Source organism: Colossoma macropomum, unplaced genomic scaffold (genome assembly GCF_904425465.1).
Source record: "Colossoma macropomum unplaced genomic scaffold, Colossoma_macropomum, whole genome shotgun sequence".
NCBI lineage: Eukaryota > Metazoa > Chordata > Actinopteri > Characiformes > Serrasalmidae > Colossoma > Colossoma macropomum.
In genome coordinates this window covers 25,798-52,907 of record NW_023495821.1, presented here as the reverse complement: position 1 = coordinate 52,907, position 27,110 = coordinate 25,798, and the positions used below count along the sequence as shown (strand labels likewise).

Genomic DNA, 27,110 nt, shown 5'->3' with positions numbered 1-27,110 from the left:
TGTCACTGATGTGAAGCATTGCTCTTAAGAAATATCAAAAAATTTGACTGCTAATGGTGCCCCCTTGTGGAGAATTTGTAGCCTGTAAAACATGACTGAGTTCCATGATGCGTTTCAGTCTAAAAAGTCAGGATTACCTGAACAGCTTTTCCTAATTTCAGTCAGATGACAAACACAAATATATCTAACAATAACAATGAAATGATTTATCATGCAGCAATACTTCACACTCTAAAAAAATACTGTTTTTTTGCCCTCCACTCCACCACAGTTGCCATTATACCATAAATGGGACACTACACCAAAAATATATCCTGTGGTCAGTAATGTGCACTGACCACTGCACTGATAATTGTGGGGGGTCATATGATGGACATGAGGCTCATCAAACAGCATGCATGGACATATACTCAAGCTTATATAAATCTGATTATTTTTATATATATACACACCATTTCCTGCTTTTTGTGCATACTTTTATTCTGGAACTCAACAGAAAGTTGTAGAAATACACTCTTGTTCTCCACTCCTTAATGTATCCTTTTTCTTTAAATACACCCACACCCACACACACACACACACACACAAACACACACACACTTTCTAAACTGCTCATCATTATGGGCCATGGGGCATTTAAATAATGAGGTTATTTTAATCAACCTTAATTCTCAATTTGAAAACAGCACTAATCATATAGTTTTAAACTCACAGCCACTAAACCTTTAAGCACATCAAAGATTTTTCATCTACTTGTCCAGCTACAGGTAGAGAATATATTTATAAAGTAGTAGCCAATGTCACACTATGGATAGCAACCTGTCTACTTTAAACCTTTACTCCTCCACATGTAATATTTTGTGTTTTACAAGATAAACTGCATCTTAGAATGCCATCTACTGGAAAACTCTCTCAAGAACCCACACCAAGAAATAAAATTGTGGTGCAGATATGTGGGGTCCTGCAAATAGAACAGACCTTTTTCCATTTCCTTAAAAAGATTCAACCAACCACAAAAGTTCACAACTTCAGAATGCCCATCACATCAGAGACCAAGACTCTGTCTCCCATCACATCAGAGACACATCACTATCTCTCTTTCACAACAGGAGCAATGATAAGAGTCTTTGCTATTCTTTGCCTTTTCGCATCTGGTAAGTCATTTATATAATTTCAAATATGATTAATCTTAAACAATTTATATTGAGGTGTTTATTTTAGTCGTAAAACACTTTTTTCTTTCAGTGAAAACGTCTGAGACTGATAATCTTCAAGTACAAACAGTGACTTATGGAGAAAATGTTACAATAAAATGTGACCAAAACTTTGTCAAAGGCAATAAGAACTATTTAGCCTGGTATAAGCAGAGTTTTGGAAAACTGCCTCAGTTTATTGCAAGAGCAGCTGAGAATAATGCAGATGTCAGATACGCTCTACCATTTGTAGATCACTTCAGATTAACTGCAAGTGAAGAAAAGTTTGATCTCAGCATTATAAACACTGTGGAAGAGGATACAGGAACATATTTCTGTGTGAAAGTAAAGAACAGCGTTACAGAGTTTGGATCTGGGACCCTCCTGCTTTTTCCAGGTAACAGTTCTATTCTGATAAATGTGATTTTAAGCAATACTAACCAATATGTTGTACATGTTTATTTCCTTCATGTTTGTACTTCTCAAAGCTTTTTGCATTGTTTCTCTTCATTTTTACAAATTTTTAAGATGAAAAGTCTAAGAAGCGAAATCTGAATGAAGTAGATGTGAAAAGTGGAGAGTTGGTTACACTCCAGTGTTCAGTGACTCCTTTGAGCTGTTCAGGAGAACACAGTGTGTACTGGATCAGACATGGATCAGGAGAATCTCATCCAGGAATCATTTACACTCATGGAGACACAGACAGTCAGTGTACGAGGAGCTCTGAGACTGATTCTCCTACACAGAGCTGTGTCTACAAACTCCCCAAGAGAGACCTCAGCCTCTCTGATGCTGGAACTCACTACTGTGCTGTGGCTGCATGTGGACAGATACTGTTTGGGAATGGAACTAAACTCAGTGTAAAAGGTAAGACCGTTAATACAGAGCTTTATTTCAGTAAAGGACGTCCACTGTATGAAATGGTTACCTTAGGAGAAACTTGAACTCCTGCTTATGAATACATCACCTGTAATTAACCCACTGTGTGCCTTTTATCATTTTAGACGATAATATTTGGATTTTTGCCTTGACAACAACCAGTGTGATAACTGTTATTGTGACTGTCGTTCTGGCTGTTCTGCTCCTTAAGAACCAGCGGAAAGGTAGGTCACCAGTGTTGATGCTGTAATAGAGCTTTTGTTTCAGAAATCTCAATAAAACATGAACAGTTATAACAAGCAGCCAAACTTTACCCTTTTCAGGGTCTTTCACTGATCATCCAAGTCACACAAATCAGGTAAAATGAAAAAATATTCCTTATTATCATGTACATTCCTTGTCCTGCATATGTTGTACTGTGTAGTCATACTATTTCTACACTAATTTGCAGCTTACAAAATTAATATACGTTGTTGTGGAATGTTCTCCATCAGGTTGAGAACACAGAGGCCTTGAATTATGCAGCTCTGAATTTTGCTAAGAAACCTCCTCCATCCAGAACGTCCAGAGTCAAGGAAAGTCAAGACATTTACTCACAGGTCAAAGTACGATAGTCAAAGGAAACAAGGAAACTGAACCTTTAATATTTATTGTTTAATGGTCTCAAATCTTTGTAGATGGTCAGACGTATCTGTTCCATTGAAGCTGAAGTTCAGACAACTCTCAAGTGGATTTGAGCTACTGATCAGAGGCTTCTGCACAGACTTGTTGGGTGACACAGCAAATGTTAGGAAATTCTGAATTTCATTTAAATATTTCAAAGATTTTACTTTTCACTCACATTGTTATGCTGATGACATGATTTGTAATAAAAACTTAAATGACACAAAATAGAAGCATTTTATTTGTGGATCCACTGTAAATGATGTAAATGATTATGTGATTTCCTGTATATCACAATGTTTTCTTGCTTGTCAGTTATTTTATTTTTAAGATTTAAAGTGATTTAAAGACAATTTTCAACAAAGAATCTCAGTTTCTCCATCTTTTGTTTTGCAGTTGGTCTATTATTATTATTATTATTATTATTATTAATATTACAAATTGCAGTTTCATATTTCGGCAAGTTTCAACAAAGGTAAGGCCAGTAATGTGACCTAGTAAGCTTGTTTAAGCTTAGTATCTATAAGTACCAGGGCTCATAACAGCTTTTCAGATTAAAAAAAAAAGTGAAATTGTTCTTGTACCTCCGGGTCAAATTCAGAAAGTCAGGCTTCTGACAGCAGTAAGGCCTGAAAAGAATAATGCAGTTTAGACAAAAGAGATTTTTCTAATAAATGTAATATGTTATCATTTAAAAGATGCTGGGATTGGTTAAAAGAGCTTTTCATGGCTCTAACCCTGGAAAAACATGACACACAAACGGAGGGAATGGGAAGTGCTTTTTGTTCAAACAGTTGAACTATGAAACCCAGTAACTGATAAAGTTGTTACATCTCCAATCCAAGAACACAAGGGCACATGATGATTGAGGAGGTGGTCTGGCTGGAACTAGGTTAACTACTGTAGTAGTACTACAAAAAAAGTACTAACAATCTGTTGGTTCCAGCTTAGACTGTAAGCTAGAAACAACAAGAAGATATTTCTCTGGCAAACTAACATGTTCGTACATCATATGAGGACAGAAGACCTAGTGTAGAAGACAAGAAGTCCTCAAGAGCAAATACTGTACCAGTTAACTCTAGTATTAGCTCATTATGCCTTTTCTGAAAAGGTAGTCTTCATTACTTACCTAACACAAAAACCTATTAATTTCCCCAAGATATTTTTGAATAATAAAGCCAAGTTTTTGCACAACTGAACATTGTAACCCCTCGTTATACCAGTGCAATCATTTAAAAAACAGGCCTATAACCTTATGTATGGAAGCACTTGTTGTTCATGTTCTCAAGACATTTATGCCATTATCATGACATAATGTGTCTTATGTCAATGGAACAATGTTCCTTTGGAGCATTTTCACATTGAGACAGACTTTAAATAAACATTTGGTCAAGATTTAGTCAACCAGACCACCTTGTTCGTATTGGAATGTGTTTGAGAAATATTCTGCATGTTTATTTTGGGTACTGTTCTTCTGCAGTTATACTCTTAATGTGAAGGCAGGTCAGATCAAAGAGGTACTGGGTGTCAGTCAGAGTTAAAAGTGAGAGAGTGCAGATGTGAGCTGAATGTAGAGTGAACTGTTAGCTAAAAGCCTTGTTTACTGTACAGCATGGCTGTGGCCAGACTACAGACGGTTAATAAAGCACAACTAATTGTGCTTAAGCTATTTCTTTTTTCATAGCGGTAAATGCTACAATATAACGTGGTCTACTTAGACTGTCAGTATCACGCTGTGTCCATTTAGCTACATTTTCAGATATTTAGACATCTTAACTACCCACCAGTGAATGGTCTGAGGAAACTCACCAACAACTGCTTATCATTGACTGTCATACAAACACAGCGTGCACTGACAAACTATTAGACAAATTACTGAGCATGTGGAGGCTGAAGAATCATGGCCTTCCATTGGCCAAATGGGCAGAAAGTTGTGTGCATTCAATAAAAGAAGTTACACTTTATTTCATTCACAATTTAGAAACAGTGTAAAACATCCATAGGTAATTTTCACCTGTATAACCAATTCCAGAAATGTCCCTAATCTGAGCCAAAACACTGTTCCATCCTGACTGTTACTCCATTCCAGATTCATTTTTACCATTTCGAGCTCTGACTGCACTGCATCAACTCAGGGTTTGTTTTTGTTTTCTCTTCAACAAGCATTACTTGTTTTATTGCTTTTTGGTGCTGTCGTCCTTTTTTTTTATTTTAAGACTAAAGACTTCGTCTTTCGGAAATGCAAAAGGCGATGCACTTACAGGTATGTGTAAAAGTTTGGGCAACCCTTGCCAAGTTTCATATTTTCTTTATTTTTGTAGTGAAATATTAATTCAAAATTACTTTAGATTAGAATTAATCAAAATACATGCACAAATCTATGGCCAACAGTATGTTTACAAATGACCATCACACCTACACCGATCAGGCATAACATTATGACCACCTCCTTGTTTCTACACTCATTGTCCATTTTATCAGCTCCACTTACTATATAGGTGCACTTTGTAGTTCTACAACTACAGACTATAGTCGATCTGTTTCTCTGCATACTTTGTTAGCCCCCTTTTACCCTGTTCTTGAGTGGTCAGGACCCCCATGGACCCTCACAGAGCAGGTACTATTTGGGTGGTGGATCATTCTCAGCACTGCAGTAACACTGATGTGGTGGTGGTGTGTTAGTGTGTGTTGTGCTGGTCTGAGTGGATCAGACACAGCAGTGCTGCTGGAGTTTTTAAACACTGTGTCCACTCAGAGACGACAGCTCATCTGCTGCTGCACAGTTTGTGTTGGTCATCCTCTAGTCCTTCATCAGTGGTCACAGGACGCTGCCCACAGGACACTGTTGGCTGGATGTTTTTGGTTGGTGGACTATTCTCAGTCCAGCGGTGACACTGAGGTGTTTAGAAAACTCCAGCAGCACTGCTGTGTCTGATCCACTCAGACCAGCGCAACACACACTAACACACCACCCACCACGTCAGTGTTACTGCAGTGCTGAGAATGATCCACCACCCAAATAGTACCTGCTCTGTGAGGGTCCATGGGGGTCCTGACCACTCAAGAACAGGGTAAAAGGGGGCTAACAAAGTATGCAGAGAAACAGATGGACTACAGTCTGTAATTGTCGAACAACAAAGTGCACCTATATAGTAAGTGGAGCTGATAAAACGGACAATAAGCGTCGAAATAAGGAGGAGGTCATAATGTTATGCCTGATCAGTGTATATGAACTGAGTATTAATATGGAGTCTGCCTCACCTTTGCTGCTACAGCAGCCTACAAATTTCTGGCTTTCAACAAGATTTTGGAGTGTGTCTGTGGGAATTTGTGCCCATTCAGTCAAAAGAGCTTTTATGAGATCAGGTACTGGGGTGGGATGAGAAGGCCTGACTCACAATCTAACTGATCCCAAAGGTGGTTTGGTGGAGTTGAGGTCAGGGTTCTCTGCAGGCCACTGGAGTTCCTGACACCAAACTTATCAAACCATGTTTGTGGAGCTCACTTTGTTTTAAATGAATGAATTAAACAGTTTTAGTAAATTCACTGTTAAACCAGTCAGCATCAAGTCTGTAGAACATGCTGGGCTATACTGTTTTCGCTCCTTTTTTAACGTTTATAGCTGGAAACGCTTATCTGCAAATCAGTTAAATAGATGGGCGGAGTTGGAAAGCTCATTCCTGTGCACTCATTTCTGCAACTGTTTGTTATTTATAAATCAGTTGCACTTAAGTTGTGTGCGTACATTAAAGTGTACTCTCAATTTAAAAAATCACATGCAAATTCAGAACTTTTCTTCAGAACAAATTTAGCATGAAATTTGAACATAATGAACATAATGAACATAATTATCAGACGAATCCACTGAGAAAGCAGAATTAACTGCTCTCGAATAAGAGTCCCATGCAATTCTACTGTTAGATAATTATCATCATCATCATCATCAATATTAGTAGTGATTTATGGTCACAGAAATGTGGTGACTTGTTAAACACTGACTAAGGCCCACTCCCATTTCAACCTTTGCCCCTACCACTCAGCCTTTACCCCTCTGTTTTGCATGTTCAGGCTTAGGGGTAGGTTGTCGCAATGTTTATTGAGATATAGGGGGCAGGTGAAGTGCTGGGGCTACACAGCCCTAGCAAAATTTCCTGTTCCGCCTGAAATGGTGCAGCAGTTACATTCTGGTGCCTCAGGCATCAGAACTGCTGCACTGTTTAAGGTGGAACAGAACATTTGAACCAAAAGCTGGCGAACAGCTGATCTTACCTTTATATCACCAAAGAATTAGGGGTGGGCGATAATAAATAATTGTTGCATCCCCCCAACTTTGAAGGCATATGATTCCCTAAATGTAACTAAAGACCACCAGTGAGGTTGCTGAACTTTACCCTCCTCTGCTATCACTGCAGACTGGGAGGGTTGCCTGCAGAACAGCGTTAACGAAGCCTGTTAATGAAGGGTTTTTTCTTTAAGGGTTGTCCCATTTTACAGGGGAACATTTCAACCACTACCCCTTGTAACTCAGTTCCACGGGGCAACGTGGCACTCGAAAACAAGCGGTATGGGTAAAAATGAGAAATGGGATTGGGCCTAAGATGTGCTTAAATGAGTGCATATACTTTGTTAAAATTCATACTTGGAAACAAATATACGACCGTTTTTCCCTACATATTTTCTGCCTGACCGCCTTGGAGAAGACTACCTAGCTAGTGGCCCCCAGGTTATTTAAATTTAACACCCCTGTTCTACATGTTTAAATAAAATCTGTTCACTGCAGGCTGAGAATCTAAATGATCTATTCCATGATGGCTTACCTTAGCCACTCTGAATGTCTTCATTTAATGATAAAAATGGATGTATGTTGTTTGGTTTATATTCAGTAGACTTTAGGTGGTGATTCTGTATAAGTTTCAGAGAAGAAGAGACAGAGAATAACCTTAGTGTCATTTGCTCCCAAAGGTTACAGTGCAAAGTTAGACTAAGACTACAATATGATAAATCATAATATTTTCAGTCTATTTATTAATTAATGTTTTATTTTACAAAAATTACAAAACATTACAAAAATATTTGAATGATGATAATGATTTACTATGAATATTAACATTAAAAAAAATCTCTTTTCTTCTTTTTATTTTTACATTCTGAAAAATCTTAGCCTGGTTTCTGTCTAGTCTGTCCTGAGCACTCCTGGTCTCAGTCATGATTTGGACTACACTAAAGTCTTGATCTTGACTCAAACTCAATGTGTCCAGGTCTTGGTCTTGACTCAGATTTGCTTCTAGTGCTCTTCACTACAGCACTACCCTGTTGGAGCTGAATGACTACTGTGCTACTGAGTAACCAAGATACTTACCAACTTTAAGTAAAGGACACTTAAGTAAAGTGTCACTGATGTGAAGCACTGCTCTTAAGAAATATCAAAAATGATTTGACTGCTAATGGTGCCCCCTTGTGGAGAATTTGTAGCCTGTGAAACATGAGTGAGTTCCATGATGTGTTTCAGTCTAAAAGTCAGGATTACCTGAACAACTTTTCCTATTTTCAGTCAGATGACAAACACAACTATATCTAGCAATGAAATGATCATGCAGCAATACTTCACACTCTAAAAGCACTCTATTTTCCCTCCACTCTACCACGGTTGCCACTATTCATGGGACACTCCACTAAAAGTATTTTCAGCAATGTGCACTGACCACTGCACTGATAATGGGGAGGTCATATGATGGGACATGAGGCTCATTAAACAGCATGCATGGACATATACTCAAGCTTATACAAATCAGATTATTTTTATATATATACACAACATTTTCTGCTTTTTGTGCATACTTTCATTTTGGAAATCCACAGAAAGTTGTATAAATACGTTCCTGTTCTCCACACATTAATGTACCAATTTTGTTTTAATACACACACGCACACACACACACACACACACACACACACACACACACACACACACACACACACATTTTCTAAACTGCTTTTCCTTCTAAATCGCATGGATTTAAATAGTGAGATTGTTTTAATCAATCTTAATTTCCTATTTGAAAACAGCACTAATCATAAAGTTTTAACCCCTTAAATGGCCAGTTTCCGCCACTGGGCCCAAAGTTTTATTATACACTTGTGTGACCTAAAAACAGCTCAACCAGTTTGTCAACAAGTCCCTGCAGTTACTGAATAATCAGTATTATTATGTCATAAGACTGGGATTTCAAGGGGTTAAACTGACAGCCACTAAACCACTAAGCACATCAGAGATTTTTGATCTACCGGTCCAGCTAGAGGTACAGCATGTATTTATAAAGTAGTAGCCTAGAGTTATCTTATAGATAGCAACATGTTCATTATAGACCTTCACTTCTCTACATGTAATATTTTTTAATATTTGTTTTACAAGAAAAATGCATCTTAGAATGTCATCTACTGTAAAACTCTCTCAAGAACCCACACCAAGTAATAAAAAATGTGGTGCAGATATGTGGGGTCCTGCAAATAGAACAGACCTTTTTCCATTTCCTTAAAAAAAAAAAAAATTCAACCAATCACAAAGGTTCACAACTTCAGAATGCCCAATCACATCAGACACAAGGTCTATTCTGCTACAGGCAGCTGACCAGTTCATTACACATCACTCACAATCATCTCTCTTTCACAACAGGAGCAATGATCAGAATCTTCACCATTTTTTGCCTTTTTGCATCTGGTAAGTCACTTATTTAATTTAAAATATGATTAATCTTAAACAATTTATATTGAGGTGTTTATTTTAGTCATAAAACACTTTTTTCTTTCAGTGAAAACATCTGGGATTGATAATCTTCAAGTGCAAACAGTGACTTATGGAGAAAATGTCACAATAAAATGTAACCAAAACTTTGTCAAAGGCAATAAGCACTATTTAGCCTGGTATAAGCAGAGTTTTGGAAAACTGCCTCAGTTTATTGCAAGATCATCTGAGAATAATGCAAAAATCAGATACGCTCCACCATTTGTAGATCGCTTCAGATTAACTGCAAGTGAAGAAAAGTTTGATCTCAGCATTATAAACACTGTGGAAGAGGATACAGGAACATATTTCTGTGTGAAAGTGAAGGAGTATGTTACAGAGTTTGGATCTGGGATCCTTCTGCTTTTTCCAGGTAACAGTTCTATTCTGATAAATGTGATTTTAAGCAATACTAACCAATATGTTGTACATGTTTATTTCCTTCATGTTTGTACTTCTCAGAGCTTTTTGCATTGTTTCTCTTCATTTTTACAAATGATTTTTAAGATGAAAAGTCTAAGAAGCGAAATCTGAATGAAGTAGATGTGAAAAGTGGAGAGTCGGTTACACTCCAGTGTTCAGTGACTCCTTTGAGCTGTTCAGGAGAACACAGTGTGTACTGGATCAGACATGGATCAGGAGAATCTCATCCAGGAATCATTTACACTCATGGAGACACAGACAGTCAGTGTACGAGGAGCTCTGAGACTGATTCTCCTACACAGAGCTGTGTCTACAAACTCCCGAAGAGAAACGTCAGCCTCTCTGATGCTGGAACTTACTACTGTGCTGTGGCTGCATGTGGACAGATACTGTTTGGGAATGGAACTAAACTCAGTGTAAAAGGTAGGACTGTTAATACAGAGCTTTATTTCAGTAAAGGACGTCCACTGTATGAAATGGTTACCTTAGGAGAAACTTGAACTCCTGCTTATGAATACATCACCTGTAATTAACCCACTGTGTGCCTTTTATCATTTTAGAAGATAATATTTGGATTTTTGCCTTGACAACAACCAATGTGATAACTGTTATTGTGACTGTCGTTCTGGCTGTTCTGCTCCTTAAGAACCAGCGGAAAGGTAGGTCACCAGTGTTGATGCTGTAATAGAGCTTTTGTTTCAGAAATCTCAATAAAACATGAACAGTTATAACAAGCAGCCAAACTTTACCCTTTTCAGGGTCTTTCACTGATCATCCAAGTCACACAAATCAGGTAAAATATACATTTATTTCACATTATCATGTACATTCCTTGTCCTGCATATGCTGTACTGTGTAGTCATACCACGTTGATGTTAATTTGCAGCTTACAAAATTAATATATATTTTTGTGGAATGTTCTCCATCAGGTTGAGAACACAGATGCCTTGAATTATGCAGCTCTGAATTTTGCTAAGAAACCTCCTCCATCCAGAACATCCAGAGTCAAGGAAAGTCAAGACATTTACTCACAGGTCAAAGAACGATAGAAAACTGAACATTTAATGTTTATATTTTAATTAAATCTTTGTAGATGATGTATTAGAGACTCTTAAGTGGATTTGAGCTACTGATTAGAGAGTTCTGCACAAACTTGTGGGATCACACAGCCCATCCTAAAAAAATCTGAAATGCATTTAAATATTTCAAAGATTTTACTTTTCACTCATTTTGTTATGTTGATAACAGAATTTGTAATAAAAACTTAACACAAAATAGAATCATTTTAAATGTTGTCTCTTTTGGACCCCACTGTAAATGATCTTGTGTGTGTGTGTGTGTGTGTGTCTATGGATAGTTTGTCAGATTCTCTTTACACTTTAGTATGTAAGAAGAAAAACAAATAAAGGAATTAGCTTTCATGGTGTACAACAACTGCTATTTTCTTAGTAATGTGACACAGTAAGCTAACTTTAGTACATATAAGTACCAGGGCTGCTCATAACAGCTTTTCAGATAAAAAAAAAAATCATTAGAATTTAAAGTGAAATTGTTCTTGTGCCTCTGGGTCAAATTCAGAAAGTCAGGCTTCTGACAGCAGTAAGGTCCAAAAAGAATAAGGCAGTTTAGACAAAAGAGATTTTTCTAAAAAAATGTAATACGTTATCATTTAAAAGATGCTGGGATTGGTTAAAAGAGCTTTTCAACTCTACCACTGGATAAATATGACGCAGATAAGCCCACCACAAATGGAGGAAATGGGAAGTGCTTTTTGTTCAAGCAGTTGAACTATGATACCCAGTAACTGATAAAGCTGATACGTCTCCAATTCAAAAACACAAGGGCACATTGATGATTGAGGAAGTGGTCTGGCTGGAACTAGGCTAACTACTGAAGTCGTACTACAAAAAGTACTAACAATCTGTTTGTTGGTTCCAACAAAAATATATTTCTCTGGCAAACTAACATGTTGGCACATCATATGAGGACAAAAATCTAGTGTAGAAGACAAGAAGTCCTCAAGAGCATCCAAATACTGTACCAGTTAACTCTAGTATTAGCTCATTATGCCTTTTCTGAAAAGGTAGTCTTCATTACTTACCTAACACAAAAACCTTTTAATTTCCCCAAGATATTTTTGAATAACAAAGCCAAGTTTCTGCACAACTGAACATCGTTAGTCTCCTTATACTAAGTCTATTACCTTAAAAATTAGGCCTATAGCCTGATGTATGGAAGCCCTAAAGATCCATGGATTTGCATGTTTTTTACTCTGTTTTTCCATGATAACTAATTATTTTCATTTGTTTCTTTTGAGTCTTGAGTTAATTATATAATTATTACAACAAAAAACGTTTTCTTGAGATCTCAAGATATTTGTGCCATTATCATAAGAAAAAAAGTGTTATCTCAATGAAACAATGTTAGTTTTGTCATGACAATGACATAAATATCATGACAAAACAAATGAAAATGACTTATCACAGATCACCATTACTCACTGATATGTATAAAAGTTTGGGCAACCCTTGCCAAATTCTATATTTTGTTCATTTGTGAAGTCAAATGAAAATCCACAATTACTTTAAATTGAAACCATAGAATAAAATAAAATCCATTTTGAGAATTTTGAGATTTTGGAGTGTGTCTGTGGAAATTTGTGCCCATTTACCACTGGACCACTGGAGACCACTGGAGTTCTATGTGTTTATGGAGCTCACTTTGTGTCCAGTCATGGTGAAACAGGAAATGGACCTTCCTTCCTTCCTGTTGCCACAAAGCTGGGAGCAAATAACTGCCTAAAATTTCTCCATACGCCGTAGCATTAACATTACATTTACTATGGAGCCAGCCCAAACCTTGAACAACATAACTAATATTTGCAGTTTGATATGCAAATTGGTTCACACCGCTGCAGATCAAAGCAAACACGAAGGACACCACTCAGTGCCCTCATTCTGTGGTATCCTCTGAGGATGCCTGTTTCTGTTCGTAATAATAGATAATATAATCCAACAAATTTTAGAGACTGCACACAGTGTAGTGTATTCAGTAGGAGAGTTGGAATACGCTACATCGGTTAGTAATTCATAATAAAAAAAACACTAACACATTTTACGATCAGATACTTCATATCACAAGGCTCTGCTGAAGGAGACAGTGTACAGTGGTGGGCAATGCACTCTCATGAAAGATTAAAAAGTCTCAACATGTGCTTCTGCTAGACATAATAAGTAAAATATTTCTATTACAAATCATGCAAAATTAGAATCATTTAGATAAAACTTGATTTACACAGATTAGTCTTTTTTGTCAAACAGAATACAGGCAAACAGGGCTACTGCAAATAAGCTGTATGGCAAATACTATTAATTAATTAATTCATTCATTCATTCATTCATTCATTCATTAAGAACAGGTTAATAAGCTAGTGTGTTGGTCCTTTTTGAGGACCTAGCAGAACCAGCACTGCGGAGAACCACCTTTCACCTTTCAAGCCTGGGCTGATTTAATACATTCTGATGAGTGGCTCATGAGGCCATCCTCTTCCTCAGTAATTTTACTAAAGTGTTTATATAAACACTGCGCTTTTAATGTGGATGCTCTTGAGGTGTATTTAAAAAGAGTAACTTTATAAAAGAAGGCAACAACACTCTTAACGTTGAGTATAAGTTGATATTGTAGTGTTTGAAGTACCCTGTGTGCTCTGTTTTGCAGGGGATTGGAATGTTTAAATTAAGGGGCCCCCTGGTCCAAAGGCCCATAGGGAGTAGGCCTCTCACTTTCTCCCTTCTTCTCTTAGTTCCAAATAGATGAGATCATTTTAAAAAGAACCACATGTTCTGTCTTCTGTTTCAACAACAAGAACCGTATATAAGCAGTTGGAACATTCTGTTCTCGAGGGGACACTTTAGAATTGGCACGGATCCTCTCTCAGGTACTTCATAGTGCTTGATATGATACTGTTTTACTTTGTAATAAACATCTTATACTGGCAAGACAGTGTCAACGGAGTTTTCCTTCACCATCTTCACATCATCGCCACTTAATAAACAACACTCTTTTATTCAACAGGCAGCTAGAGAGAACCACAGCTCAGTGCTAGCTGAAAAAGGCTGAGATTGCAGGTGTGTCACTTCTAGCCATACACTTTCTCTCGATGTTAAGCACTAACACTGCAACATTGCACAGCCCAGTATAAAACAGCACAACCAACACATGTGCACATCATTAAGCTAACAACAACAACAACTTATTTATAATAAAAGTCTCTCCTACCACGGCGCAGCACCCCCTAAGAGGTTCCACGCATGGCCACTTTACATGGCCGCAGCTACCGCGCTCCCACAGTAGCATGAGCCAGTAGCGGAACACTACAACATCTATACTTTTGTAGACTTACGTTACTGTTTTTTTAATGATTGAATTAAACAATTTTAGTAAACTCATTGTTAAACCAGTGAGCATCAAGTCTGTAGAACATGCTGTACTATACTCTTTTCGCTCCTTTTGAACGTTTATTGCTGAAAACACTTATCTGTAAATCAGTTAAAAGATGGGCAGAGTTGGAAAGTTCCTTCCCGTGCACTCATTTCTACGACCACTTGTTATTTATAAATAATCAGTTGCACTTGTGTGCATACATTCAAGTGTACACTCAGTTAGCATGAAATTCAAGTAGGTTCTACAAGTAAAGCCCCTGATCTAACTAATCAGATCATTAACGACCCTTTTCTGAGTTGAAACAGGTATAATGAAACAGGGAAAGCACTGCAGGACCAAGGTTGGCAAACACTGGAATAGAGATTTTACACTGAAAGGAAAATGTAATCTAGAACTGGGCTTAATCTCTTTTGATTGTTGGGCTGAATTTAGCACACTTGCTGTGAGACACAGGATTCTCACATAGTAGGTCATGCTGTCTAATTGCATTGACAGCCCTGCGTCAACATAGTACTTTAGATAGGCTTCATTTATATTCAAATCCAGCAGGAAGGCAATCCAGTGTAATCCATACATTATGTAAAAGCCACACAACAGAAATACTTGCATATGAAGCCTACAAAAGCAAACAAGTGTAGAAATTTCTTTAACCCTGTTGTAGTACTATAATATTTAAGTTCAAACTCTGTCTCAAGACCGTGAATTCTAGTGGTCTCACTCTTGTTTTGGTCTCAACAGTAAACTCTTGCCTCAGCTTCAGGGTATGGTGGAAAATGTTCTTGAGGCCAGACAACTGTGAAGCCTCCATGTGAGATTCATTCATGACACAGCAGTAGATACAACATGTCAGAATTAAGAAATGTACATAATTATCAAACGAATCCACTGAAAAGTAGATTTAACTGCTCTCCATTTCAAGCACTTCATTCACAAAAACAGAAACTCCACTGTTATCACAATAAGAGTCCCGTGCAATTATACTGCTGTTATACTGTTTATTTAATTCCAATGAACGCTTAAATGTTTATTAAATGGTCTTTATAAGTATTTATACCACTATAATAATAATATTCATCATCATTATCAATATTAGTAGTGGTTTGTGGTCACAGAAATGTGTGGAGACTTGCTAAGCATTGACTAAGGCCCAATCCCATTTCACCCCTTGTTCCTACAACTTAGCCCTTAGCCCTCTGTTTTGCGTGTTCACGTCTAGGAGTAGAGTGTCCCGATGTTTGTTGAGATAGAGGGGTAGGGTGAAGTGTTGGGGCTACATGGCCGTCCAAACGGAGGTTTTTCAGAGGCTCACTCCAAACAGAGTGCTACAGGAGAGTGGAACAGAAAATTTGAACAAAAAGCTGGTGAACAGCTGACTTCAGCTTCATATCACCAAAAAATTAGGGGTGGGCGATAATAAATAATTGAAGGCACACGATTCCCTAAATTTAACTAAAGACCAGCAGTGAGGTTGCTGAACTTTGCCGCTCCTCTGCTATCAGTGCAGACTGGCAGGGTCACCTACAGAACACTGATGGTAGCCTGTTAATGAAGTAATGTTCTTTTTTCTTTAAGGGTTGTCCTGTTTTACAGGGGAAGATTTCAAAAACTAGCCCCTGTAACTCAGTTCCATGGGGGGAAGGTGACACTCAAAAACAAGTGGTATGGGTAAAAATAAGAAATGGGATTGGGCCTAAGATGCGCTTAAATGAGTGCATATATTTTTAACCAGTATTATCAATGTTCAGCCATTCTTGCATCAAAGAATTGTGCAGTTCAGCCAAATTTCATGGATGCCTTCCCTGGTGTCTTACTCATTGTTCCAGGTAGTCCCACAGATTTTCAAGAGGATTCAAATCTGGGGATTTTGCAGGTCAGTCCAGATGTGTGAATGCTAATGAATGTTCATCACCCCAATCAGTCACATTTGCAGCCCTGGGAATGTGAAAATTGTCATCTTGGAATACACGGATAGGGATGTTATGTTCCTCTGTAAGATGATGAGCAAAAGACAAAACCTGGCTGTCCAGCAGCTCAATGTAGGCACTGTGGTTCAAATTTACTGTGACTTCAACAAAAGGACCAATTTCCACATAATTAAAACACCCCAGAACATCACAGACCTCCTCCAGCTTGAATCACACCTTACACGCAGTCCTCCCTGAAAGCTTCCTGAGGTCTATGATGAACTTGACACTTAGCATCATTCACGCACAGGCAGAAACGAGATTCATCTGAGCAGATAACACATTTCCAGTCATGAACAGTCCAATTTTTGTGTCTCTTCAGCCACTGTAACTGGGCAACTTTGTGAGCAGAAGTGAGCAATGGCCTGTTCTGTGCCACTTTGCTCCATATGTTCATGTCATGCAGTTCCCTGAGGAACAATTTCTTTCAGAAATTGACTGTAAAGGACCTGCGTTGACTTCCAGAAGGTATTCTTGCCTGGAAGCAAAGCATTTCTTATTCACAGGCTGTGAAACTGTCCATCAGTTTCCACTTTCTGCCAGCGTTCTGGTGAGAATTTCCTGTACATTGAGATTTTTGCCACTGCCTGTAGATCCGTATGACCGTACGCTTCAATACACCTGCAAATTCAGCTACTTCGTTCACACTATGGCCTTTGGCACGCCCAAATTCAATCACTCTTTTAGCTAATCATTAAAATCTGCTTTGCAGCCCAATTTCCACACATCAAAACGAGACATTCAATGCACTGTACCACCTCTTCTCAATCTATGAATCCCGTTGCACAACCCACAGGTATTTATAGCCTGATCATCCTCGTGGAACGCAACCTGCAGGAGCCTGAAGTTACTACCACCTTAAACACAGAAGGTGAGGAATTTTTTGTCCGGTGACTAATTTGTTGTTTTGTTTATATTCGGTTGACTTTAGGTGGTTCAGAGAAGAAGAGACAATATAATGATAATTAATAATATTTTTAGTCTATATATTATTTAATGTTATATTTATGAACCACAAGCTATTTTTTTCTCCTTTCTTCTTACTATTTTTATATTCTATATACTGGTTTCTGTCTTGTCTCAGTCTTGGCCACTCCTGCTCTCATTCTTGATTCGGACTCAGTCTTGATCGTGACTCAAACTCAACATGCCCAGCTCTTGCTCTTGACTACAGCACTACCCTGTTGGAGTAGAATGACTACTGTGCTACTGAGTAACCAAGATACTGTCCAACTTTAAGTAAATTCCTTGTAAGTGCAAACATATCTGGGAAATAAAGGCTGATTCTGATTGTAACCTATTCTATATATGTTTTGGATATTTGCAAGATTTGGTTTTATCATAGAGTCATCAAATCTCCAAAAGTACAACTATACAATTATGCAATTTTTACTCACTCTACACTTAAAAGGTGGAGGGTGAGGCAGAAGAACACACATAATGGAATTGGAGACCTTTTCCCTGAGACCACCTTCCACAATGTTCTTGATCCACAGTTGTAGAACCATCATCTTCTCCTCATGCCATTTTCTGCTTTTCGTGCACACGCATAATTTCATTCTGAATTCGACGCAACATTATAAAAATGAGGCCCCTGATATCTACCCCTCAGTATATCTAAAACCAGTTTCCCACTTTAAATACTGAGGTTATTTCCATCAATTTTAACCCTCATTCTGAAAAAATGCCATAAACTCACTTCAGCCACTGAACATACAAGCACATCAGATATTAACGCCCTAAGTACAGGAAGTAATGTTCACTGTGAGCCTTCACTTCTCCACATCCTTCTTCTTCACCATTCATACTTGTTTGTTAATCTGCCATCTACTGGAAGTCTCTATATCAAGGACCTTAACAAAGCAATAAAATTAAGGTGCAGATGTGACGTCATGCACATAGAATTGACCTTTCTCCATTTCCTTCACGATAATTCAACCAATCACAAAGTTCACAACTTCAGAATGACCTGTCACTTCAGACATAAGGTTTCTCTTTCCACAGACCAGTTAGACATCACTATCACTCTCTCACGACAGGAACAATGATCACAGTCTTCGCAACTTTCTGTCTTTTTGTTACAGGTAGGTCATTCGTTTAATTTAATATATACAATATATTTTTTGTTATGACACAAATAATACAGTTATTCAGGCTGTCCTTTTAGTTTTTTTAGATTTGTTTATTTGTTTATTTATGCATCTATTTTGTTTAAGTGAAAACGTCTGAGACTGATGACCTTCAAGTGCAAACAGTGAAATGTGGAGAAAATGTTACAATAAAATGTGACCAAGACTTCGTCAAAGGCAGTGAGCACGTTTTAGCCTGGTATAAGCAGAGTTTTGGAAAACTGCCTCAGTTTATTGTGAGATCATCTGAGAATAATGCAGATATCAGAGTTGCTGAAACATTTAAACAGCGCTTCAGACTGACTGCAGGTGAAGAAAAGTTTGATCTCAGCATCATTAAAACTGTGGAAGAGGATGCAGGAACATATTTCTGTGTGAAAGCAAAGAAAGGCGTTTCAGAGTTTGGATCTGGGACCCTTCTGCTTTTCCCAGGTAACAGTTCTCTTCTTCTAACTTGATGATTTTTATAGTTGCATGTTACTCTGAGCGTTTTGCATCATTTCTCTTTCATTTTTTTCAAATTATTTTCAAGATGAAAAGTCTAAGAAGCGAAATCTGACTGAAGTAGATGTGAAAAGCGGGGAGTCGGTTACACTCCAGTGTTCAGTGACTCCTTTGAGCTGTTCAGGAGAACACAGTGTGTACTGGATCAGACATGGATCAGGAGAATCTCATCCAGGAATCATTTACACTCATGGAGACACCGACAGTTCTTGTACGAGGAGCTCTGAGACTGATTCTCCTACACAGAGCTGTGTCTACAAACTCAACAAAATATTCAGCCTCTCTGACGCTGGAACTTACTACTGTGCTGTGGCTGCATGTGGACAGATACTGTTTGGGAATGGAACTAAACTCAGTGTAAAAGGTAAGACTGTTAATACAGAGCTTTATTTCAGTAAAGGAATTTAAGGTAATTAAACGTAATCTCATAGCCAGTATCCATAATTATTAGATTTACTTTGTTCTATTTTATTTAATTATACTTCCTTAGTCACTATCGTTCAGTTGTCATGTGCTGGAAAATAATTTTATTTTTCCATGCAGGTGGATGTTTGCAACAGATGAGCATTTTGTGCTGGCTCTCCATTTTAAGAACTGGACTTCTTGCTGCAATGATTATTATCCTTACTGTACTCCACATCGTTAAAAATGAAAGAAAGTAGACATGCTGAAGACAGATATCTGACATATTTAGCTAAAATACATCCATTTTATGTGTTGCTGATCTCTTGTAATGGAAGACTGGTGTTTCCATTTGAAATGTCTTGTGCTTTAACATAAGCTGCCTCAACTTTGACAAAAACGTTATTTAATCCTCTCTGGACCTAGAAAGCTTCTATTCACTTATTCGGTAGATGGTTCTGACAAAATGTGGGCAATGTGTTAAAGCTTTACACAAAAAATAAAGATGTTTCTGAACTGTTATGGCTTTCCCTCCTTCTCTCAGTGAATATATGATGTTATTTGCCAAATCTGCTCGGCTTTACATGAATGTTTTATGCTTTTTTTATTCAAGGTTATTCAAAAACATTGTTTTGTGCATTAATAACTAATGAGAAGTTAAAGTAAATGTATGGACAGGTAAGAAGTAGGAGATATCTTGAATAATAATCCATTAAATGTACAATGAGAGAGTACAGACCAAGGGGTCCTGAAGGGCCAGTGTCCAGCACAGTGTGGGGGTTCCCTGCTAAGACACACCTGATTCTGTTAAGTGCCAGTTTTAGTGTGCTTAAGTAGGGAAATCCTCTGCTGAACAGGCTGTGACTTCTCACTTTGTTGTGCAGCTGCACTGATCCCCATCATTCCTTTCTTTTAAATGATATTTACCCAGCAGTTTAAAATTTAAAATGCATCTGTATGTTTTTCACATATCATTACCAGAACACAGCAGCACAGTGTTCCATGTAAAGCACTCTCCACTCTTCTGAAACTGTAACATATTTTCACTATGAAGTATCCCATCAGTACCTCATATAGACCAGACTGGCCTTTGGGCCTGGAGTAGAACACACCTATGTATCCCCTGAAGGTGATAAACTCACTAAATCGTCCATCTAAAGAGAGTGTAGTTTACTAATACAGGCCCATGCTAAAATCTGAAAAAAGGGTGGGGGGTAGCTTATGTTTTACTGTGACTGAAGCTTACTACTTTCATCCACTATGTAGCATATAAAACTTCTATATACGCAGAGAGTGAGAAGTTTCAGACCACACTACAGCAAACTGAAAAAACTGAAAATGTGAAAAACAAGTCAAAATTCTGGTGGTAGAATGTAGATCTCCAAATTATGCAACAGGCAATAACATTAGGCTAGATAACAGCACCTGTCAACCCCGTAAATGAAAAACGCCCAGTGTTTTGCAGCCACACAATGGTATGTAAATCGAACTGTTTTCTGAGTGAACATTACTGGTCAACTTCACAAAGAAATCAGATGCAAGTATTCACTTTGTAGCTCTTTCCATGAATAACAAAACCTTTCAATACAGGCCTTCCTGTGTCACACCTCTCTACCCTTCTGCACTTCCACTGACCCTTTATGACATTTTGAGTTGTTAGTACACGCCAACCTACATTTTACATGCCAAAAGACATTATGCGTGTAAATTTGAAGTGGATATATGCACTGAAATATATTAACAAAAGCAAAAATGTCTGTGTATTTGTCTCGTCTCACTGTATACCACATAGGAACCCTCACAGAAAAGCACTGTTAAACAACAAGCTCCAGCTCATTTTACACTATACCTCATTCAGAAGTGAAAGCATCACATTTGGTACCAGTTAACAAACTCTTCACAAACTTGCTATTTTCAAAGCTAAAATGGACGAGGTGAAATGTTCTGATGTTATTATGTGACTAGGCAAGTAACATTAGCCAAGTTGAAGACAGACTTACAATATTTGTCTGTTCATCTTAAAAACTTAGGCATGGCTGCTTTTCTCAATGTAAGTTTCAAGCCACATCATCTAGTATGAATTTGTAGTATTAAGATGCTGAGCGTTACATCTTTCTGGACACTACACATCGTCTGCTTGATCTGTCTGCCATGTGGCAGCCTGTAGGCTGATGAATCCTTCGTGGGCTTTTTTTTGCCTTATGAATTCAGACATCAAATTTGACAAAATCCCTAATTCAGGAGTAGTTTAAAAAACAAAAACAGTGCAGAATGTACACCTTCATACATACTGTAGCATTAATCGCTAAGGAAGAAGACAAAGCTTATGTACAAGTAGTTGTGCTTTGCTAAAGCCTGTAGTTGTTCACAGCAACGTGTACAATAAGCAAGTATTTAGGCTAACAGCTAGCTCTACACCCTCTACTGCTTCTGAGCTCCCACTGACTAGTTCATCCTGTTGTGTTGCATAAACACAGTGAAGGAAGGCTAGCCCAACCCTCTCAATAAGATGCTTTGTCAGAATAAATCCAGAAAATAACTGGGGAACAATAACACAGAATTAACATGCAGAACCTTCCTTGAACACACTATACTACCCACCCCTTACCACATGTCCTCACCCCAGAGAATCACAAAGCCTTTGAACCGAACTGGGGGCCGCACTCCTCTTCTAGGGCATGCTTGGGTGGGGGACTGACCAGTGCTGGCGGGCAGCTGAATGTGAAATCCACAGCATCCACTCCATCAGAGCGCCGGAGCAGATAGACTGAAGTGGCGTGAGCGACTGCTGCAGGTGCCTTTCTTAACTGTTCACTGGTCACAGCAACATACAAACTGCTCTACATCCTCTTCCCGGTGCAGTGGAACTTCTCATAGCTCACCGTGTGAACGTGAGAGCACTCTCCGCCCCTGGAGACGCTTCAACTGGCTTTGATGCAGCATGTTCCACTATGCACTGGGCACCCGGTGGCCTCATCTTCACCTCATGGCTGCCTTTGAAACTCAGAGTGGTATTTTCTAGGTCTATTTGGCACCAATTGCTTTTCAAAACATACAGGCCCAGAACGCACATCTTGGATTTCAGCTATCCAGACTAAATGTCATATCTTCCTGCCCCCAAGTGTCAACGGCAGCCATCCCCTACCCATGATCGGTACTGTGCGGAGATGAACTGCTGTGCCTTCCAGCATACTGTGCTTGGATGCATTTCAAGTTTTTTGGTCATTCTACATACGATACCACTAATGATTACAGTACAGTGTGCAGACCTGCTGGAGCCTAATTTACTACATTAATCTATAATGCTGAGGCCTCAAGGAAGTAGGTCTGAAACATTTTTGGATGTTCTACATTGTACTGAACAAACAAATTAGATTAACAGCTTGTATTTAAGTTTAGTCTCACTTAATATTTTTTGATGCTCAGGCAGTCTATCTGTGTATCTTTGGCCCTCTGACCTGCATAACACTTTCAACTACAGTTTCAACAGCTGTTTTCATCAAAACCCATTTTCTGATGGCACCAGACATGTGAAAAAAGCTGTAGAGTGAAAAAAAATTATATTGTGTCCTATGGATTTGGAATGGGATGTCATAAACGCTCCTGTGGGTGTAATGTGTATGTGTCCCAATATTTTTGTCCATGTAGTGTATCTCCTTTAATATGCTATAGCTATTGGTTGCTGGACTATGATATAGCATGATTTATTTTTCTCTCTTGCCTAATTAATCCTATCATTGTGCCACCAAACAACACTCTATCCCTCACCTACACTAGGAATGTATGATATGGGCATCAAATTGTGTCCAATAAAGCTATTTGCTAACATAATATGAGAAGCAATAAATCATTATTAAAACAGTGTACCTCAGATTGAATACCACCTTTTTTTTTGCTTCCAAAAATACAAAAGCACCAATCACTATTGTGCAAAATACACCATTTTCTGCTTTTTGTGCATACTTTTATTCTGGAAATCCACAGAAAGTTTTCTAAATGAGGCTCCTGGTCTCCACACCTTAATGTGGCTTTTTTCTTTAAATGGTGAAGTTTTAATGAACATTAATAGAATTTGAAAACTGCACTAACATATACATTACAGTTTTAAACTGACAGGCACTAAACTACTAAGCACATCAGAGGTTTTTCATCTACTTGTCCAGCTACAGGTACAGCATGTATTTATAAAATAGTAGCCTAAGAGTCATATTACAGATATTAACCTGTTCACTAAAACTTTCACTCCACCACAATATTTTGTATTTTACAAGAAAAATTTCATCTTAGAATGCCATCTACTGGAAAGCTCATTCACGAACCTTCACCAAGAAAAAAAAATGTGGTGCAGATATGTGTGGTCCTGCAAATAGAACAGACCTTTTTCCATTTCCTTACAAAAAAATCAACCAATCACAAAAGTTCACAACTTCAGAATGCCCAATCACATCAGACACGAGGTCTCTTCTGCTACAGACAGCTGACCACTTCATTAAACATTACCATCTTGCTTTCACAACAGGAGCTATGGTCAGAATCTTTGTGATTTTTTGCCTTTTTGCATCTGGTAAGTCACTTATTTAGTTAAAATATGATTAATCTTAAACAATTTATATTCAGGTGGTTTAATGTAGTCATAAAACACTTTTTTCTTTCAGTGAAAACAAGTGGGATTGATAATCTTCAAGTGCAAACAGTGAATTATGGAGAAAATGTTACAATAAAATGTAACCAAAACTTTGTCAAAGGCAATAAGAACTATTTAGCCTGGTATAAGCAGAGTTTTGGAAAACTGCCTCAGCTTATTGTAAGAGCAGCTGGGCATAACGCAGATGTCAGATATGCCCGACCACTTGTACATCGCTTCAGATTAACTGCAAGTGAAGAAAAGTTTGATCTCAGCATTATAAACACTGTAGAAGAGGATACAGGAACATATTTCTGTGTGAACGTAAAGGAGTATGTTACAGAGTTTGAATCTGGGACCCTCCTGCTTTTTCCAGGTAACAGTTCTATTCTGATAAATGTGATTTTAAGCAATACTAACCAATATGTTGTACATGTTTATTTCCTTCATGTTTGTACTTCTCAGAGCTTTTTGCATTGTTTCTCTTCATTTTTACAAATGATTTTTAAGATGAAAAGTCTAAGAAGCGAAATCTGAATGAAGTAGATGTGAAAAGTGGAGAGTCGGTTACACTCCAGTGTTCAGTGACTCCTTTGAGCTGTTCAGGAGAACACAGTGTGTACTGGTTCAGACATGGATCAGGAGAATCTCATCCAGGAATCATTTACACTCATGGAGACACAGACAGTCAGTGTACGAGGAGCTCTGAGACTGATTCTACTACACAGAGCTGTGTCTACAAACTCCCCAAGAGAAACCTCAGCCTCTCTGATGCTGGAACTTACTACTGTGCTGTGGCTGCATGTGGACAGATACTGTTTGGGAATGGAACTAAACTCAGTGTAAAAGGTAAGACTGTTAATACAGAGCTTTATTTCAGTAAAGGACGTCCACTGTATGAAATGGTTACCTTAGGAGAAACTTGAACTCCTGCTTATGAATACATCACCTGTAATTAACCCACTGTGTACCTTTTATCATTTTAGAAGACAATATTTGGATTTTTGCCTTGACAACAACCAATGTGATAACTGTTATTGTGACTGTCGTTCTGGCTGTTCTGCTCCTTAAGAACCAGCGGAAAGGTAGGTCACCAGTGTTGATGCTGTAATAGAGCTTTTGTTTCTTAAATCTCAATTAAATGTCCACAGTTATAACAAGCAGCCAAACTTTACCCTTTTCAGGGTCTTTCACTGATCATCCAAGTCACACAAATCAGGTAAAATATACATTTATTTCACATTATCATGTACATTCCTTGTCCTGCATATGCTGTACTATGTAGTCATACCACGTTGACATTAATTTGCAGCTTATGAAATTAATATATAGTTTCGTGGAATGTTCTCCATCAGGTTGAGAACACAGATGGCTTGAATTATGCAGCTCTGAATTTTGCTAAGAAACCTCCTCCATCCAGAACGTCCAGAGTCAAGGAAAGTCAAGACATTTACTCACAGGTCAAAGTACGATAGAAAACTGAACATTTAATGTTTATATTTTAATTAAATCTTTATAGAAGATGTATTAGAGACTCTTAAGTGGATTTGAGCTACTGATTAGAGAGTTCTGCACAAACTTGTGGGATCACACAGCCCATCCTAAAAAAATCTGAAATGCATTTAAACATTTTAAGATTTTACTTTTCACTCATTTTGTTATGTTGATAACAGAATTTTTAATAAAAACTTAACACAAATAGAATAATTTTAAATGTTGTCTCTTTTGGACCCCACTGTAAATGATCTAAATGCTTGCTTGTCAATTATTTTGTAATTCAAACCCCGTATATTGCTTTTGGAAGAGGAATTAAAAGCCTTGTATTGCTAGTGTGTGTTTTTCCCTGATTACAAAATATTTAATTTACTTTCCAAAGGTATCAATATTAGGATTGTTATTTAATTTTCTTTGTCTTTATGAACTGTAAATAACTTTGTGAATTTTATTTGCATATATTGTGCCATTTTGCTCATTAATATATAATAAAATAATAAAAACCCATTTAAAGAGATGATTCTCAAAATGGGGTCTCAGTCTCAATCTTTTGTATTTTTGTTTATTATTATTATTATTATTATAATTATTATTACAAATAGCGGTTTCATATTTCGGCAAGTTTAAACAAAGGTAAGCCAGGTAATGTGACCTATTAAGCTAGCTAAGCTTAGTATGTGTAAGTACCAAGGCTGCTCATAACAGCGATTCAGATAAAAAATCAGTAGAAGTTAAACTTAAAAATTTTTTTGTACCTCCTGGTCAACTTCAGAGAGTCTGGCAGCATCAATGCCAGAAACAGTTGATAATGCAGTTTAGAAAAGAGAGATTTCTCTGTTATTATTGTTATTATTCAAAAGATGCTGGGATTGGTTAAAAGAGCTTTTCATGGCTCTAACCCTGGAAAAACATGACGCAGATAAGCCCACCACAAACGGAGGGAATGGGAAGTGCTTTTTGTTCAAGCAGCTATGGTCAACTATGAAACCCAGTAACTGATAAAGCTGTTACATCTCCAATCCAAGAACACAAGGGCACATTGATGATTGAGGAGGTGGTCTGGCTGGAACTAGGCTAACTACTGTAGTAGTACTACAAAAAGTACTAACAATCTTTTTGTTGGTTCCAGCTTAGACTGTAAACTAGAAACAACAAAAATATATTTCTCTGGCAAACTAACATGTTGGCACATCATATGAGGACAGAAGACCTAGTGTAGAAGACAACGGGTCATCAACAGCATCCAAATACTGTACCAGTTAACTCTAGTATTAGCTCATTATACCTTTTCTGGAAAGACAGTCTTCACTACTTATCCAACACAAAAACCTTTTAATTTCTCCCTGATGTTTCTGAATAATAATGCCAAGTTTCTGCACAACTGAACAGTTAGCTTCCTTATACCAGTGCAATCACTTAAAAAACAGGCCTATAGCCTTATGTATGGAAGCCCTAAAGAGTCATGGATTCGAGCTAGTTATATAATTATGACAACATAACGAATGTTGTTTTCTTAATATCTCAAGATATTAATGCCATTATCATGACATAATGTGTCTTATCTCAGTGGAACAATGTTTGTTATGTTGTGACAATGACAAATATCATCTT

At 37.7% G+C, this 27,110-nt stretch overlaps 3 protein-coding genes across 3 annotated transcripts; all 3 read left to right on the top strand.

Moving 5' to 3' along the window:
- Positions 1-1,033: 1,033 nt before the first annotated feature.
- Positions 1,034-11,019, top strand: LOC118803081. The gene is made up of 6 exons (XM_036563586.1): positions 1,034-1,154; positions 1,447-1,590; positions 10,024-10,362; positions 10,500-10,598; positions 10,698-10,732; positions 10,869-11,019. Exons 1-6 carry the CDS (start codon positions 1,034-1,036, stop codon positions 10,986-10,988), a joined length of 858 nt encoding a protein of 285 aa, XP_036419479.1. The 3' UTR covers positions 10,989-11,019.
- A 7,324-nt stretch (positions 11,020-18,343) lies between these two features.
- LOC118803089 lies at positions 18,344-19,846 on the top strand. The gene is made up of 4 exons (XM_036563593.1): positions 18,344-18,430; positions 18,563-18,907; positions 19,008-19,343; positions 19,523-19,846. The coding sequence occupies exons 1-4, from the start codon at positions 18,391-18,393 to the stop codon at positions 19,639-19,641; spliced, it is 840 nt and encodes a 279-aa protein (XP_036419486.1). The 5' UTR covers positions 18,344-18,390; the 3' UTR covers positions 19,642-19,846.
- Positions 19,847-23,876: 4,030 nt separating this feature from the next.
- Positions 23,877-25,481, top strand: LOC118803088. Its single transcript, XM_036563592.1, has 6 exons — positions 23,877-23,945; positions 24,037-24,381; positions 24,516-24,854; positions 24,992-25,090; positions 25,190-25,224; positions 25,361-25,481. The coding sequence occupies exons 1-6, from the start codon at positions 23,906-23,908 to the stop codon at positions 25,478-25,480; spliced, it is 978 nt and encodes a 325-aa protein (XP_036419485.1). The 5' UTR covers positions 23,877-23,905; the 3' UTR covers position 25,481.
- Positions 25,482-27,110: the final 1,629 nt, after the last annotated feature.